Source organism: Drosophila erecta, unplaced genomic scaffold (assembly GCF_003286155.1).
Source record: "Drosophila erecta strain 14021-0224.00,06,07 unplaced genomic scaffold, DereRS2 tig00000021-arrow-pilon, whole genome shotgun sequence".
Classification (NCBI taxonomy): domain Eukaryota; kingdom Metazoa; phylum Arthropoda; class Insecta; order Diptera; family Drosophilidae; genus Drosophila; species Drosophila erecta.
Window position 1 is genome coordinate 16,019,936 of NW_020825198.1, and position 17,226 is coordinate 16,037,161.

The following is a 17,226-nucleotide window of genomic DNA, read 5'->3' on the forward strand; positions in this document are numbered from 1 at the left end:
TTCTAGTGGAAGCCCCTAGGAGCACCCTGAAATAAATTTATTCTTCTTTACCCGACAGCGTTTTCCCAAATGGTCGAGCGTTTGTCAGCAGCAAAATCACACAGAAAATTCCAAAGTGCACAAAAAGTACAGCATACTTTTGTGCGGCCCAGGCGACCAGGGTTGTCAGGGTTGCCACGGAAAAGGGAAAGCCCCGGCGACATTTGTTGCTGCAGTTGCCGTCGTCTTATTTTATTTACAGCACTCGGGACGCCGACAGCAGCCGCCGTTTGTATGCAAACCATATGCAACGAGTTAATAAATGGGAAACACAGGCTTGGGGACTTAAAGTTGGGGTTTGTGCTCGGAGACTAGAGCCCCCTTTGTTTTTTGGTCTGTTGTTCTTAGAGGAAAGGGGGTGTACGAAAAGAAAACTTTAAATCAAATAGAGCAAAGAAAACGACGACTAGATGATACTCGCCCTAGCTAAATGAAATTGATGGATTCTGAATATTATCTATTATTATTATTTTTAAAAGAAAGCTTGCAGTTGCAGTTGCAGTTTAAAAGTGAAATTTAAAATGCCAACCGTCAACTTTTTTACCTATTTGATATAATATATTAAAGATAAATCTTTAGCAATTATCCTGAATGTATATGCAGTTGCAGCCATACATTTTACAGGGTATTCGGGAGCCCATTCCCCTGCATCTTAATGCCCTGCGTCAACAAATTGCGAGTGGTGTTGCAGACCGAATTTTTTGCTGCATGCTTTTTGGCGTATCAATTTTGCGCTTCTTTACTAGGCAAGAAAATGGGGAATGGGAAATGCATTGTCCGAGCGGAAAACTGAGGGACTCCAGACATGTCCCGGCATAGGAACCCACAAATTTGGGTTGATTTTTTTCAGCTGGCTTGTTTATTTATTTGCTTACTCATAAATCTAAGCGCCTACGTCTGTTGGCGGCCGTTCGTTTAAATTAAAACCCTTAAAATCAACTAAAAGTACAACAAATGGGCGATGGGGTGTACAAGGACAGCACATGGATGCTGGATGTGAGTGCCGAGAGATGGATGATTAACAAAGATGTCCGATGCGACTGACTAAGGGGACTCCATCCGGATGCTCCTCCTCCCTCCATGATACGGCAAGCCCCTGAGGAGGCGGAACCGACCAGATCTTCATCGTGGCTGGGGCGCCGGCAGAGGTCCGACTCCTGGACAGGGCATCCTTTTGGCCAGGTGCTTGCAGAGCGGCACATCCCGCACAGCATCGCCGATGAACAGGGAGAGCAGATACCACTGCTTCATCCCACTGACGCCCGATTGCACTTTGTAGTTCCTGTTGGCCGTTGGATAGCCGTGTTGCATGTTCCAGGCGGGGAATCGGAAAGCGGATTACAGAAATAATTACTCATAAGTAAGTGGGTAATATGCACACATAACAACAGAGGCACCAACCCTGCACTAAAAACAAAAGCAATTTTCAACAGCAGCCCCAAAGGAAGAGTTTTCCTTCACAATGCAAAGTGTGTTTGGTGGGGGTAGTGGGTTTCACTTGGGTTATTTGCATAATGGTCGGGACTGGATGATGCTTATAAGGGGGTAATGAGTTGAAGCGCGTGTATCAAGCAGGCAGAAAAGTTGCGGTTGGTTAAAGTCACTTTTCCGGGCTCTACATTCACTGATCAATGTTTATTGTACATATGAAATATACCAAACCGTTCCAATTTTTGCAGATAAATGTAAAACGAAAGACTAATAATATAGCTATTAATAGGTTAAAACTTATTCAACTGAATGCTTTGGAAAATACAATGTAAACTACATTTATTAACATGCTTCTCCATTAAACTTACTAACTCAGTTATTTATAATGTGCACAAAAATATGTATTCCCTTTTCCATTCTGTAGCAAATTGCATATGTGGCCTTTTTGGACAGGACCCTTCTGATTACTATGCGATAAGATCCCATTCTGCCGCAGAACCCTTTGCTTCACACCTATGTACCCATGGACAGTTCAAATTTCACACGTCTGCAGTGGCATAATTTAATCAACTCAGTTACAAACACATCTGCAGCTGCCCTCCGGAAAAGCGATGTGGCAACAACAATGAGACGTGGAAAACTGACCAAAACCTGGTGGAAAGCCGGCATTGGCATGCCATTCCCCACTGGGCACTTTCATAAATTTAATCAAAAACTTTAATCATATTTTATTATTACAAAACACGTCGAGTTGCAGAGAACTTCTTCTAATGCCAATTACATTTGCAGCGCAACGAAAACTAAACAAAAACCAAAACCAGTCTCAGTTTGAGACTCAGGTCAGGACGGGTCAGGAATGAAGGTGAGGGCTCAGACAGACGAACATTTCAAAAATAATTTTGAATATTTGCTCTTGACACGTTGGCCAAACAACTTTTGTCCATTTTGGGTGATGGGATGAAGGGTGAAGATTTTTGCACATTAAGTGTGAAAGTGTCAGATGCATGTGGAAACCTTTTTGCGATACGATACACAAAATATTAAATAGAATAAATGGAGAGTGGCCAAACAAGAAAATGTTACGCATACGACACGTTGGCCAAAGGGCCCTGCAAAGAAGCTTTTCTTTAAGCTGCCCTTTGTTCGTCTTGCACTCCTTAAATGCGAGTATTTCAAAATGGAAAACTGGTGGCAATAATAAAAATGTTTTACTACCACTGACCAGCCAAGCTTCCTTTCTTTTATTACGGAAAAGCACCAGTGAAAAAATCAAGGAAGACGCTGCAGAGACAAGCGCATTAATTATGAATCACAGCAGTTAGCAGGGGTTATCTGGATACTTTTGACGGGTGAGAAGAATAACTTGATGTCTTCCAGCATTTCCATGACGATGGGAAGCTGCGAGGGCAACCAACTCATCAGGAACTGGCAAGCCAAACTAAATTTATGTAAACTTACAAATTGAAATCCAAAGTCGGAGTCCAACTCGTGACATGCACTTTTAAACTTGGGGATCCCTGGGATACATTAAATTATGCACAGATGAGTTAGCAATGCCAATGACAATGGGCAAACTGCGAACTCCAGGATGAGACAGCGACAACAAGGAGATATAAAAATTGATTGGAAAACATTTTGCTTTAGCTAAAAACAAGCCATTCATTTGCCAAATGACAACTGCAGCAGCGCCAAACTGCAAACGTGGCCATAAGAAATGCAATCGCAGAACAGAAATAGAACCAAATCCAACTGAAGTTCAAGTTGTTACTGCCAGTTGGAGCTGAGTGAGTTGCCATAAAGTCAGCCCGCTTCACTTGAGCGGGAATAGGGAAAAGTACTCGAAAGCGCTGATTACATCCAGGACCCTCTTGCGTTTGATGATGAGTGGGATGAAAATCACATCTTTAAGGAAGTCAAGGTTACAAAATTGTATTAATAAGTTCAGGGAATCATATAGGAAAAAGTCTATTTTTAGGAAAGTCAATGCACAGAAAGAGATTATATTTAATCACCAAGAATATTCAATATCTATCATATAGGGAATCATATAGGAAAAACTCTATTTTTAGGAAAGTCAATGCACAGAAAGAGATTAAATATAATCACCAAGAATATTCAATATCTATCATATAGGGAATCATATAGGAAAAACTCTATTTTTAGGAAAGTGAATGCACAGAAAGTGATAATATATAATCACCAAGAATATTCAATATCTTAAGCAATTGAATTATTAGGAAAGGACACCATAAAAAACGAGCATATAAGTATACATTCATTCACTAAGCCATAGGGATGTTAACTTATCATATTTAGCAACCACCATAGATGTATGCGTTTGATTAGTAACAGCTCTTGGGTTACTAGTATCTAAACGAAGAAGTATCTGTAACCTACCTCAGCACCTCCGACCAGGCGGCATGTGGCTTTGCTTTTCCATCAGGGAATCGGCCATCAGCACTGCCGGAATACCGGGAGGCGTGGACACGGCACGGCTCCTCCAGGATGCAGGCTTGGGGTCCGAACTCACCCAGGATCTGCTTCTGGGCCAGCTCGGCATCAAGAGCCAGCGGATGGGCGGTATCCCTTCTGCTGCGAGATCTGTATGTACCTGTTCGAAATCACGTTTATTCACATTTATTGATTGATTTGGGTGACGTTCCCTCATAAAATCTCATTTAAAAAATGATGATTAGCAGTATAGAGGCAACTTAACTGAATTGATAAATTAAATTAACAAATTGTTGAGACTTTGTACGTAAGATTTGATTTACCTCTGCTCATTTGACCACTAAAAAATGTTATCATAAAGCAACGAAGCTTTAATTGAATTGCTTCCTACATGGCTGTACATCAGCTACAAAAAAAACTATTAAAACTATTATGCATTATTTCCAAAGGCTATTGAACTAAAAGCAATTTTTACTTGTCTCCTCTTTGCAAATTGATTTTGCCCCTCCACCATTTTTCTTCAGCCGAGCTTAAAAGCTGTCCGAAAAGTGTGGATAATTATTGGAGTTTCGGGGTATTTCCCAGGTTACTCATGCCAAAAGCTTATCGGCTCAGCTGTCCACATCTATCTCAGATATTTGGTTTCCGGCTCGGCGGAGTGGCAATTTTTATGGCTGAAGCCACTGGCTTGCAGACAGCCTTGACCCCATTTCACATTTTGTCGGCTAAGTGGACGAGCACGACAGTTGGCAGCCGCTTTTGTCATCGCACTTGCAGATCAGGTTTTTACGGTCCAAAGCAATGAGAAACAAGTCACAACAATCAGCAATAGACGTGTGTTTACAAAATGGGTTAATATGATCCAATGGACAGAGTGAAGTGTGCGAAGAAACCAATTTGCATTTTGGATTACAAGTACTGAAGGGTACATAAATTAATCTGTATCGATGTGAATTAATGACAGCCCCTTTGAATGGTGTTATCTAATGAATCAAATACACACCGAAGGGTTAACTTATTAAAATTTCCTTTGATTTTCCAACATCATTACTTTTTAACACCTTGTGGGATTGCATTGCAGGATTGCATAGCATTTGATAAGTTGTTCCAGTCGAATGATGGATTTAATTTTGGCATATTATAAAGCATTCAAGCTAATTGGCCACAAGAAATGCCTATTAATTATAGTGCTATTTTGCCACACTTTAGTGTTTAAAGTGCCTTAATAACTATTTCAAGCTATGCGCTGCACTGAAACGATGCCCAAAAATTCGACTGCCTAATTTGGGAAATTTCTCCATAAAATTCCTGCACCGATTTAAACAATGCAAAACACTTAATTCATGCACAAAACCTTTTAACTTTCACTCGATGGAGAGCTCATTGCGATGGGCTAACTGGGCGAACTTACTGGGACTGAGGGAGTAGGCCAACTTCTTGGCGAACTGGGACAGGCGGACGGAAAGCACGATGACGGGGAATCCGACCAGCTGGACGGGCAGCTCGAAGAGGGGGTCGGAACTCTGGGCCAGGCCCTCCTCCACGAACTCCAGCAGTAGCAGCAGCAGCACGCAGAGCGTTGGTACGAGAGTCACAGTGCAGATATACCGCAGATTCATGGCCGCCAACTGTTGGGTAATGTATCGTAACAGTAACACTACTTTATGGGCGGGTCTCCGAAAGTCTTGGCCTTTTCGAGTGGAGCGGCAGGCGACTTGGTGCGCTTAAAGTCTTGGACTGACTGAAGCGACCTGCTGCCGCTTAAAGCCGCCAAAGCGCCGCATAAAAAACAAGCAAACGTTAACTCCAACGTAAACGTAAACGTGAACGTAAACAAAGAGCAGCGCAGACCGACAGTCGCTGGCCGAACCTCAAGTGTAGGCTCCAAGAAATCACTTGTTGTGTAAAGCCTGCACTCCCCAGTGTGGGTTTTTGGGTCCAGAGGCGTTGGGGAATTTCCAGGGGGGTGTCCAAATTTGTACCTCTTTGGTCGATCATGCAATGGGTCCTTTAAGGGGTAATGATTTCAGTTTATTTGTGAGCTGTATTACAACTTTGTACCTCTTTTGGTCTATCTTGCAATTGGTCCCTTAAAAGGTAAATGATTTCAGTTTATTTGTAAGCTTTATTAAAACTTTTTATTATTACCATTATTAGTTACTGTAGTGATTGCCAAAGAGCATATATTTTTTTAAAAGTGATTTTCTGAAACCCCCCTGTTGCGGCGCCACTGTCTGCTTCGGTTTTTTGCGAGCCAAGTTTGTTTTGCATTTTGACCAAGTTTCGTGCGGAAGCCGAAGAAAAGACCAGTAAGTGAAAGTGAAGAGGGCGCAGCCTAGGCTCTACGCTCTCTCTTAAGTCCCCAAAGTCCACCGACTGTATAAAGTCGGGCATACATATGTTTCGCCCATTATGAGGGGTTATGAAATCTCTGAGGCAAATGTGTGGGGCATTCGCAGTTGGCTCGTCGGTGTTTCCTTGCATGCTCTTTACTTTGGCGGTTTTATTTTGGCTTTGGCGCTTGGCTTGCATATCAATTACCTCATTTCCGTTAGGAGAGGTGTTGCTGGCCAGATTTCCTAAATGGGCAAGTGATTTGAGCAATTGGTTTCGCCGGGATTAGCTTGACTTGAGGGTCAAGGGGACAACTTGGCCAACTCGACCAGCAACAGGTGAAAACTTGAGGTGAAACAAATCACAATGGGAGACAGTCGAAAGTTCAGTTCTAAGCGGCTTCAGTTAGCCAGCCAATATATTTTAGATTTTCAAATCAAGAATTTTAATTGGGAGCATTTAAACCTCAAAAGTTTCAAATAAAGCGCTCAATTGTTGTTGGTGGGGGAATGGAATCTATTACTTATTACTCACTATTTAACTTAATAAAAATGTGAACTAGTTCCAGTAATAAACGGGCACATCTAATACTGCTTAGCCAATCCCCCCATTCACCATTGCCGTGTTGGCCCAGTTAATTATCAGCATTGAAGTTAGCTGAATGCCTGAATGCCTATGCTCGTGTTTGCCAAATCGGTTATCAATCGCTGGCATGGAGCACGTGCCTTTAGCCAGGTTAACAATCAGAGAAAAGTGAGGTAAGGAAATCAAATCGGCATCGAGGAAATCCAGCTTGAATAACTGTGCAGATGCTAAGAGGCCTCCAGTAATAAGAATAATTCACTGGAGGCAATTGTGCATCAGAGAGTGGTTCAATCAGTCAGTTGGCCAAGTAGCCGGGACCCGTTTGAAAACACTTCGACCAGATCACGTAGCCGTCGCCGGAGTTACGTAATCGTAATCCCATCCACAGTAAACACTCGCAAGCGGCACTTCGCTGGTAAACGCTACAACTACCGCTACGGAAAATGCGCTTTTCCTCGTCACTGATGCAAAGTTTGCCTTACATTTGCGCACATCTACCGCACATTTGATTTTCTCCTCGGTTATGATATTTCTTGATGTGCAGCAGGAAAGTAGGTTGGGAAATGCAGCTTTTGTGGTTGGAAATGTTCGAGTTTTTCCAGTTTTGCCGAAATAGTGAACACTCTTACTTTGAGTATTTGAGCACCAATGCCAGCCGAAGATTTCTTTGTGAAGAGACGGAATATTAAAATGCATTTCTTCCATTAAGGCTAGCATATGATTATTATTTCATGAGCAGACTCCTAATGATATATTTTTGGGAAAAACGTTCAATTCTGCCATTTGTAATTTGGTATTAAATTTGTATCTAATTGGAATATCATACTGTAATGATATAAATTTTTCTGAAGGGTTTTAATTCAGTTTCATATTGAAGGTAGCAAAGAGTATTAAAGTTTCGTTCGAGTAAAGCTGCTGCCAAATCTTTGCTTTCATTTTCGGTGCGCCAAGTATGCGGAAATTATGAAAAGAAAGAAAGAAACCAGACAGAAGTCTGGGACAATGCAATTGCACCTGGTACACCTGGTCCTCCCATAATTCAAGCCACCCCCTGCTGGATTGCATAAGCCAAACAACTTGTCAAACGTCAGGCCAAAAGCAGAAATTGAGCCGGGTTTAAGCCAAACATGAAATTTGGGCCAAGCCAAACAATGAAAGTTGGGCACACGCAACTAGCGTAACAACAAATATGCTGAAACAGTTAAACAAATCTGACCCAATTTCTGTTTGATATTACGAATATGTTCACTCTTGTTGTTTTACTCCTTGTGCAATTTCTGGCTAAATTTGTTGCCAAACTGAGCGCGTATGTAATTGGAATTTCAATTAGGAATCGATTTTCAATTCGCGTTTTCACTACCCCCTCCGTGGATTTGCTTATTTATTGCCTCGTGTCACTGACTGATTTATGTATAATCTAAAAATCTAAAAATAATTTCTGGTTTTTGTTTACTTTCTAGAGTTTTTTTAATTCAGCCATCAATATGTTTGTCATAATTCGCCAATTTCACCCGCATGTCCATTCGATTTTTTGTGGAAATTGTGCTGTGAATACATAATTGACCAGAGAAACAATTGTAAACAAAGCGAAAAATATTCTAATTTTTTTGCACAATGCCATTTGGGTAATCGAATTTGCATATAAAGTGTGCACTTAAATCTTCGGCTTTGTTTTTAGTTCATTTGACGTTCAAGGTGTGTGGTAAAAATTTGGAACCGCGCCTGAAAGTATGCGCTAAAAACATTTGTTTTAATAATTAACCGAATGTTTTTTATAAACTATCTACAAACAACTATTCTTTTCTTAACTTATAAAAAACAAGTTGGGATAAATAAATGCATGTTACTCGCGTGGAAAAATGAAGAACTATTTTCTAACAAAATCATATATAAAAGCAATTCAGCTTAATATATCACCTTCCATCCAATATAAAAAATTCAAAACAGGGTAATCTTAACAGGTAATCTTAACATTATCTGCTTACTTTGTTTTCACTTCAGTCATACTCTATCAAAAATGCACGCAGCTCATGTTAATCAACATATTTGAAAACATGGACTTCGCATCAGACTGAGCATGCGATATACCGCTTTAAGTCACATTACACTAGGCCAATTAAACTCCACCCAGCCAAACGAGAAATCTACAATAGTAGATGGCCACATTTGATGACGAAGGCAACCTTCCATTGCATAACAATTTCTAAAAATACGACTTCATTGCCAGCAGGTCGATCGCTTCCTAGCAATTACAAGCCCCGCACAACTATGAACTTGGTAGACCGAATAAAAAGTGTTTAAAAAAGTTAAAAAGTTTTTATCAAAGTCATTTCACAAATCGCCCGAAGGTGATATGGCAACAATTAAGATGGATTAAGGCAGGCAATTAGGGAGTTCGCACACAAGAGTGTAATTTATTAACAATTACAGGAGCATCCAACTTATGACTAAGGCGTAACGCTAAATCAGATCGTGACTAGTCACACGTACTATTAGTATGTACAAGCTACCTAGGACTTGTAGCCAGAAGATACGGATACAAGAGGTTACAGTTCTACAGTCACTTCAGTCAAGTCGGGACTAAGGTCTAGTCTAATCTAATCTAATCTAAATTTAAGGTAATTTACAAGGTAGGCTAGCTAATCGAACGGTGAAGACATATGGTACACAAGTTGAGGCGGCCTAAATCCTACATCCTAATACTTGGGGCGCGGATCCAGTGGCTAGGTCCTCACTTTGTAGCTGATCTTCATCAGCTTCTTGGAGCTGATCGGGCAGTTTGGCCAGAGATTGGCGCATCCCATCGGTCCGCTGAGATTGTCTCCGGTGTGGCGCATTAGCTCGCCCATGTGGGCCGCGAAATACCATTTGCTGGGCGGCATGTTCATCATCCAGGGCATTGTTGGCGATCTGCAAATAGTGGGCACATTAGACGGAAGTTTCACTGCAGCCGAAGAACACAACTGAGCAAATGTTAAATATTATAATAAGCCATTATCATTTCACGCTTCGCCTGGCTGTGTGCTTAAAGTTTGTTCAAGTTTCGCTTTCGGCAGTTTTTCGGTTTTTTGTTTTTCGTTTATCTAGATTCTAGAGTGCCTCAGCCATTCACCTTGCTGTTGACTTAGTCGACTCTATAAAGCTGGCCTGACTTTTACATTAGCTTCGCCGCCTCACCTTCGTCTCAAGTGCGAGGTTACAGCTGAAGTTGAGGTAGGTTACGACTGCTGATCCATGGGCCTAGACGTGGCTTAAATATCTGCCGCACTTGCTAACCCAATTGGCGCTTTTGTTTCCCCAAGTTCTGCACCTTGCTCGTGGATTGAGTCATCCACTGGGTAAATACTCGTAAATAAATAATTGTGGTGTGCAGCAACGTTAATCGCAATTAAATGGATTGCAATGGATTGCAATGCTAGACTCGAACCCTTCGAAACCTGTTTGGAATCTTTCGTAATCGCTTGGCATGCAAATGTTTGGTAGATCAGCTCCAACTGGTTCTGCTTGTTGCAGTTAACGGACAAATATTCGTTTAGATTCCTGGCCAATTAATCAGGCACAAAATGCATAAAGTCGATACATACTAATAGGTGTTTGCATTTTTTCAATTTAAGAAAATGCTATCCGAAAAAACATACGGCAGATGTTTAACGATTTTTTTTAAGATTTTGTGTTTGGAAACATGTTGTTAAAACTGCATCATAATTTATCTTATTTCACATTCATTATATGTTTTTAAATTCAAAAAAAAATTTGTTGTCATCTTAAGCTTTTCTAACAAGCCTTATTATTTATTGAAAACTAATATTATTTTATGCTAATGCTCTTCGACATTTTGTGCAAGTCATCACTAACCGGTTTCAAAAACATTTTAAAACATCCATAAATTGATGTGTTCGTTGTGTTTGCTTAGTTATTTGCTCTGTTAGAAACAGTAACTCAACTTTAAAAATGCACATAAAACGCGTCTAATAGTAGGAAAGCTAAGAATCTCAAGTATTATTTGAGTATTATTTTGTTGTCTCGCCAGAAAATTAGCAAACAAACCTACTCCGCTTTCTAACAATGCCTGGCAAATTAAATATTTAAACTAGACAACTTAACAACTACTCTATTTACCTTTGTTTTGAATATCCTAGATACTACCCATTACTTGTACACTCTTTGCCGATGGAACATGTTTTGTGACCTTTTATGATTTCGCTCAGTGTGTTTCTTACCTGATCAGTCTCAGTAGTTCCCGCTCCCTTTCGCTGAGCTGGTACTCCGGCTTGGAGGCCAGTTCGCAGAGCATCTTGGGAAGACACGACTCCTTGATGGTGTCCGTGAGTTGGGACTTGGTCTTCAGGCTAGCTCCAGTAACCACTGCCATTTCCGGCTTGAGGGATTGAGCCGCTGCTGAGATCTCATTGAATTCGTGCTCTAAAAAAATCCACAATTAAGTTAGGCATGTGTATTAATCGGGGGATGGCCCCATCAGATTTGGCATTTGGGATATTTGTTTTACTCGCTGGCGCTCATTTGCATAGCAAACTGCTTTCAAATTAAGACTGGATTTCGGGAACTGCGCAAAACGGAGACCCCAACTTCAAGGTTGGCAAATCCGAATCCTAAGCCAAACAATGACTAATAGATGGCTTAGGACTATGGCTTAGAACAAATTGTCAACAAAACACAACAAATTGTGAACAATTGAGCAAATATGCAGGTAGACAAACATGTATAGGTAGAAATTGAGAGTGTGGAAAGCGTATAAACAAATCGAATTTCTGTTTTTTTTTTTTTTTTTGAGTACACAGCGGTGAGTAAGCCAAATATTTATTTGGCTTTATGGAGACGGTCAGCTGTTGCGAATACATCCAACACTTTTTAAACAATTCTATGCCCCGACAAGGCCAAGTCAATGCGTTGAACTTTACTTTGCATATTTGTCAGTCATTCAACGCTCAGTTGTATTAATTATTAATTATGGTCTTCAGTCGAATAGTCATTATGCTACTACCAAGTAAGGCAGCTGGATTTGACGGATTTTGAACTTTGAATGCGGAACCTAAGCAAAACCCTATCGCGGTGTGAAAATCCAAATTCAATCTGATTGTTTCTGCTAACATGCTATTACTGAAAATTAAACACCTATTATTTTTCTGCATACAGGTTTAAAGTCATATGCTATAGCCAAGGCATTTCTTATAATAAGCCTAATACATCAGACATGGCTCTTTGGAAATGCTAAAACTCACATTATTCAGATTTATTCTGTCTGGACTGTTGTGTCTCCTCGGTGGAATCGATTTCCAAGTGCACTTAATTGAATGGAAATCAATGCGAATGGAAGTGCCAGCTCGAAATGTTTGTCACGCACTGCATTCACCAGCTAAAGGTTGCAGCAAAGTGTATTTCGTTCTTTTTATTTTGTCAATTGTCAATTTTAAATTGTCAATTCAGATAATATCCATCGGCTATGGGAAGATTGGAAGGGCACGTGATACAGCTTGCATAGCATTTACAAGCGATTAACGTGAGTATTCAAACACCCAAGATCATAGATATCAACTCACTCTCCCTTTCAGTTGAACTCTAGGCCAGCTCAAACAACTTCTTCGGTTTGAATGGATTACGTCTGGAATCGGAACCGGTTGTGGCCGGCCATTTGGCAGAATATTTCCCAAACCGAAGCCAGTGACTTGGCTTAGTTCGATTAAATAAATATCACAAAACGAGTCAAGGCTTTATCACTTCCTGTTCTAGTGAGCAAACTAGAAAAATGAACTGAGTGTACAAATATTCACATTGTCCAGACATCGTTTCTGAAACTGGTATATTGGGAGAAAACCTATTCTTAGCCCAACTTTTGGACCTGGCCCACACGCTAATGAACTGCTGCTGTCTGGGAAAGTTTCGATGCAATTTAATGCCCTCCTTTTTCGACATGCGAAGCGAAAACTTGTTGTTCGCGTGGAGTTTTATTACGTCAAGTTTATTTGCCTGGCATTTTTCCACTTTCACTCCAAGAAACACAAAAGAAATACCAGCTTCGGCAACTTCCAATGACTTGGAGACGGTTCAGCCGTCCTAATGAACTGTGAAATGGTTTGGGGGTTAGGCTCATTGAGCATATTGAAACACACAGATTTGTCAATTGAGATGAAGGGAAGTTGCAATTATTTAATTGTACTGCCTTCAATTTACTTTCAATTTACAGCATAAACTTTCTATAAGTGTTACAAAATCAAGCTAATATGCATCATGCTGTTATTATTTGTAATAGAACATGCTAGGAAAGCCTGCAATATTTTTTTTCTGTATACTTAAATGTTTTTTATGTTGGGATTTGAAGCCGGATAGAACTGATAGGATATTTGATTCGATATTTGTTACACTGCCCCTAAGCTCATGTATATTAAGTCAATTTAAATTTCTAATAAAAAATATATCAGTAAATGCTGAAGCCCTGTTCATTCAACCTGGACTTTCCTTTGATTTTATTAAGGTTTTAGTGCTTCTATACACATTCGTTTGAGTATCTTTTCCGGTTTCGTGTTTAGCCACGACTTTTGTTGTGCAATGCCCAAATGTTATGTCATACAATAGGGCTCGATATTGTGTATGCAAATCAACGAGAAAGTGGCGAGGCGACGAAGAAGTGTATTCAAATCGCCGTTGAGAGCTCTTTAACGATCGGTTTGAACATGAACTTCGATTGCGATGAATGATAGATTGAATAATTTTCAGACTTTCGTGCAAAAATGTATCATGCCAAATTTTAGCTAGACTAAATAAATACATTCTATTAAATTCAGGCTACATTTATTTAAGTAGATAATAGTTTTCATGTTTTCAGCAATTCAAATGAAGTACTCGAGCAATGAAGTCACTTTCCTTTAAAGCTAGCTCATAAAAAGCGTAATGACTTTTTTGTAGTTTATGGAAACTTTTGCTGTCTGGTGTATCTGTTTATTATGCTACACACTTTTAGCACAGCTATAGGAATTTTTTCGAAACATTTCCTAGAAAAGTTTTGTCTAATATATCGAGAATTACCAAGAAATCTTCGTAATAACCGCATCATTAGGAGTTAATGTGTTTCTCTTTGATAAAGTGCCCACCACAAAGTACTAACTTCCTTGTGCTGAAAACGCAACTAAAGAATGTTGTCCAAATGGAAGATCTATTTATCCAGGTAAAATGTTGATGTATGCGTTAAGCCTCTAATGTATTTTTTAATCGACATCAATACTTTTCAGGGCTAGCTACACGTGTGTAATAAACAATCGTTCATTAGTCTCACCGTCCCCAGTTCCGGTTTTCACCTACCTCTAACAAAAAGCCTAATTAAACATTTAAGCCCGAAGTGAGGCTTACACGTGCCACCAGCATTCTACGAGTATAAGCTTCATTTATAAAGCGAAATTAACCTTGATAAGTCCAAACACATGCGATGGGTGTGTGATATACCTAAAAACTTTGAAAATATTTTTCGTTTACGAACAGTGTTGATGGTATAACACTTCAGTAATGGGTTTAATGTACTAGGTAATATTATTCTATTTTTAAACGTTGTTACCAAGTTACAACAAAACAGTCAGATAGAATGAAAGATTGCAAGTGTATAGATAATTTACCTTTGAAAACGTTTAAAGTGAACATGAACTCGATTATTCAATATGTTCTTTAGTTGTATAAGCGCATAAGTAAACGCATTTAATAAATGCTGAAATGGCAAATCACGTTTTTGGTAAATGTGATTGTTCCAAGTTCGAATGAAAGTTGCATAGTTAATATATTGAATATTTCGAGTTTAAGATTGAAATATATACCAAATATTAGCGAAATTTGATGCCCAAAAATTTGGCGATGCCAAGATGCCCAGCGAGTGAAACATTTTGTCAATGTAATATGGCAAAATGGTAAGACAGCAATAACAAGATAAAGTGGATGGCAAAACTAACCTTCGGTTATGTCGATTTCGGCATTTTTGGTCTGGAACTTGCTGGCCGCTGCTGCCGCCGGACCCGTTGGGGCGCCCCCCTGCCCCGCGCCGCCCGCCGATCTCACCGAGTGGGGATTGGGGTGGTTGGACTTCATGCCGCCGCCGTATACAAAAAGATCGCCCACAAGCAGCAGCGAGACGACGCCGAAGATCATGAGGCGACAACGCCAGGCGGTGTCCATGAGAGCCATAATCCAAAACTCGATCAATTCACACGCGTTTCGCAATTGTATATACTCCGTTTTGTTTTTTTTTTTTTTCGAATGTTTTATCTCTGATTTGGGTGATTAGCACTACTTGGGTTTTGACACTTTTTTCAATGGCAAGCCGACGAGCAAGAAAATGGAAAGTTGGGGGGAAAACGAAAGTAGTTTCCTAAGCGCTTCACGAAAACGTTTTCAAAAACGCTGCTGGCGAGCATGCAAAGAGCGACAATTAAATTTGGCATTCAAGCGCACATAACTCGTTAGTAACTGTAAAACCGAAATACAGGTACAGGTAACACACGCGAAAGCCACAGGCAGCAAGAATTCTACCAAGTGCAGCGGTACGTCCGATTCGGCCAACAGTTGCAATGCCACTGAACTGAAGCGGCTCCAAGATATAACACCAATGTTAGGCTCACACGATCAGCTGGTCGCGAGCGGGAGCGGAAGCGCAGAGAGTCCGAGAGCCGGAGAGCCGAATCAAGCCATACTTAGGCAAAGGCGGCCCAGGTACAGCTGTTTCCGAGAGAGGCTCTCAGCAAATACTCACCGGAGAGGAGTACCTGCTGTTCGGCGATCCATTTACAGTACCCACTGTACCGCATTCGCTCGTGCAAAATGTCTGCGAGCAGACGCAACCACAGCCACAACCACTCGGCTGAGAAAAAGGTTTGACTAAAGCAAGTCACTTGCTAACTCACGTACCACAGTAGTTACAGACACTAAAGTGGGCAACGCATGGGTTCGATACCCGACCGTGCTAATGACCCCAGATGGGGAATTGTGGACAACTTAGTTTGGCGACCTGTATAATGAAAATCCTCGCGGTGTTGCGGAGAAAATATCGAAAGAAATATACAATTTTTGCACCTGCCTTGTAAATGAAATAAAATTAACTACATAACATTTATAAATACAAGCGGGACTTGATATATAATTGGAAAAATATTAAGATTTCCAAATATTATGTTTTAGTACCATACTTTTTGAAAATATAAGATATATCTATTATCTTTAATAAATAATCAAGATATATTTATATTTCTCTTTGGTAAAATGGTGCAGTATGTAGAGCTCGACATAAATAAAATTCAAATTTAAAATTAAAATACCTCAAATGTAGGTCATTTTAAATAGCTGTAAAAAAAAGGATTTTTGCTAAGTATTTCTAAGAGTAAATTCAATTTAAAACATATTTATTAATGTTGACTTTAACCTTGAAAACAAACCTTTTCTAACTTCGAACATGTGCTGATACCCCTTCCATACAAAAGTATGCAGAGCATGTGTATATATTTAAGAATTAAATGTTATAGGTACAGTCAAAATTGTGTGTGTATATGTTCTTCTTACAAAGATTATCATCCAGGATTTGGAATTCATAATAGAACTCACATCACCTAGGAATAAGCGAACATAATTCTTTGCTAATGGACTGATGAAGTCAGTCGCGTGCCCGTCACGTAGGCCACTTAGTAGGCCTGTAAATATTTTGGGTTCTTCCTCAGATTTTATTGCTTTACAATGACCAGGACAGCTGCAAAATGAGTGCTTATCGAACAGGTAGAAAGGTCATCGGGTGGCCGCTGACAGATTTATGATTGCGTTGAAGAAGCCCACTATGCAACGCAGCAAAAAGTAAATAAAATAAAATAAACGACACTGCCGATTGCGAGTAATGTTGCAATGGCCAAAAAAAGGAGCCGCCGAATGGAGAATGACTTTTTGGCCAAGAAACTTAACCAACCGGACGGCAAGTTAAATGCGATAAATGCGCAATCGGAACGTGACTTAGCCGTGGCCAACAATCACCCAAAAAAGCACGATAAAAACCAACACCGAAACGTACTCAAATTAAAGGTAACAACAAGAACAGCGACAACTTTTTCCCCTGCTTAACTTGGCCAAATTGCAGTCAAGCGAAGTGCAATCGCCGAGAAGTCGAGGCAACTGCCACTGCTAACTGCAAGTCTTGAAGTTGACCAACTACCCAATACTAATGGCCAAGTAAGAACGAAAATGTGTCCCACTGGCCAAAAATATCAATTATGTGACCAAAAGTACTCAGTTTATTACATTAATTATACAGAAAAAAAGTTCATACTTAGGAAAACAATCGATTGAAAATCTAGAAATCTATTAAAATGTGCACAGATCATATTAAAACCAAAATAAAAATGGTGCTAATAG

General features: G+C 40.1%; 3 protein-coding genes across 5 annotated transcripts in view; all 3 read right to left on the reverse strand.

Annotated features, from left to right (window-relative positions):
• The window catches only part of LOC6546253, a 69,228-nt gene that overhangs the window by 26,015 nt on the left and 25,987 nt on the right, over nt 1-17,226 (reverse strand). For 2 of the 3 annotated variants that reach the window (XM_026977222.1, XM_001972824.3), the window contains exon 3: nt 11,231-11,262. The exons of the other annotated variant lie outside the window; for it this stretch is intronic. The gene's annotated coding sequence lies outside the window, so the exon portion shown is untranslated. Of the gene's footprint in view, nt 1-11,230; nt 11,263-17,226 lie in introns of those variants that run through there. 3 annotated transcript variants of the gene reach the window in all.
• Nucleotides 1,001-5,693, reverse strand: LOC6546249. Its single transcript, XM_001972820.3, has 3 exons — nt 5,333-5,693; nt 3,868-4,081; nt 1,001-1,321 (listed from the first exon to the last, which is right to left on the reverse strand). Exons 1-3 carry the CDS (start codon nt 5,538-5,540, stop codon nt 1,162-1,164), a joined length of 582 nt encoding a protein of 193 aa, XP_001972856.1. The 5' UTR covers nt 5,541-5,693; the 3' UTR covers nt 1,001-1,161.
• Nucleotides 9,227-15,442, reverse strand: LOC6546250. Its single transcript, XM_001972821.3, has 3 exons — nt 14,790-15,442; nt 11,061-11,262; nt 9,227-9,750 (listed from the first exon to the last, which is right to left on the reverse strand). Exons 1-3 carry the CDS (start codon nt 15,019-15,021, stop codon nt 9,564-9,566), a joined length of 621 nt encoding a protein of 206 aa, XP_001972857.1. The 5' UTR covers nt 15,022-15,442; the 3' UTR covers nt 9,227-9,563.

Excerpts from the sequence above, each read along its gene's own strand:
- LOC6546249 (XM_001972820.3), bottom strand. The coding sequence starts at position 5,540 with ATGAATCTGCGGTATATCTGCACTGTGACTCTCGTACCAACGCTCTGC. Across the intron at positions 4,082-5,332 it reads GGCCTACTCCCTCAGTCCCA|GTACATACAGATCTCGCAGC; the intron begins GTAAGTTCGCCC and ends GATTTCGAACAG. Across the intron at positions 1,322-3,867 it reads GCCTGGTCGGAGGTGCTGAG|GAACTACAAAGTGCAATCGG; the intron begins GTAGGTTACAGA and ends AACGGCCAACAG.
- LOC6546250 (XM_001972821.3), bottom strand. The coding sequence starts at position 15,021 with ATGGCTCTCATGGACACCGCCTGGCGTTGTCGCCTCATGATCTTCGGC. Across the intron at positions 11,263-14,789 it reads CGAAATCGACATAACCGAAG|AGCACGAATTCAATGAGATC; the intron begins GTTAGTTTTGCC and ends GGATTTTTTTAG. Across the intron at positions 9,751-11,060 it reads GAACTACTGAGACTGATCAG|ATCGCCAACAATGCCCTGGA; the intron begins GTAAGAAACACA and ends CACTATTTGCAG.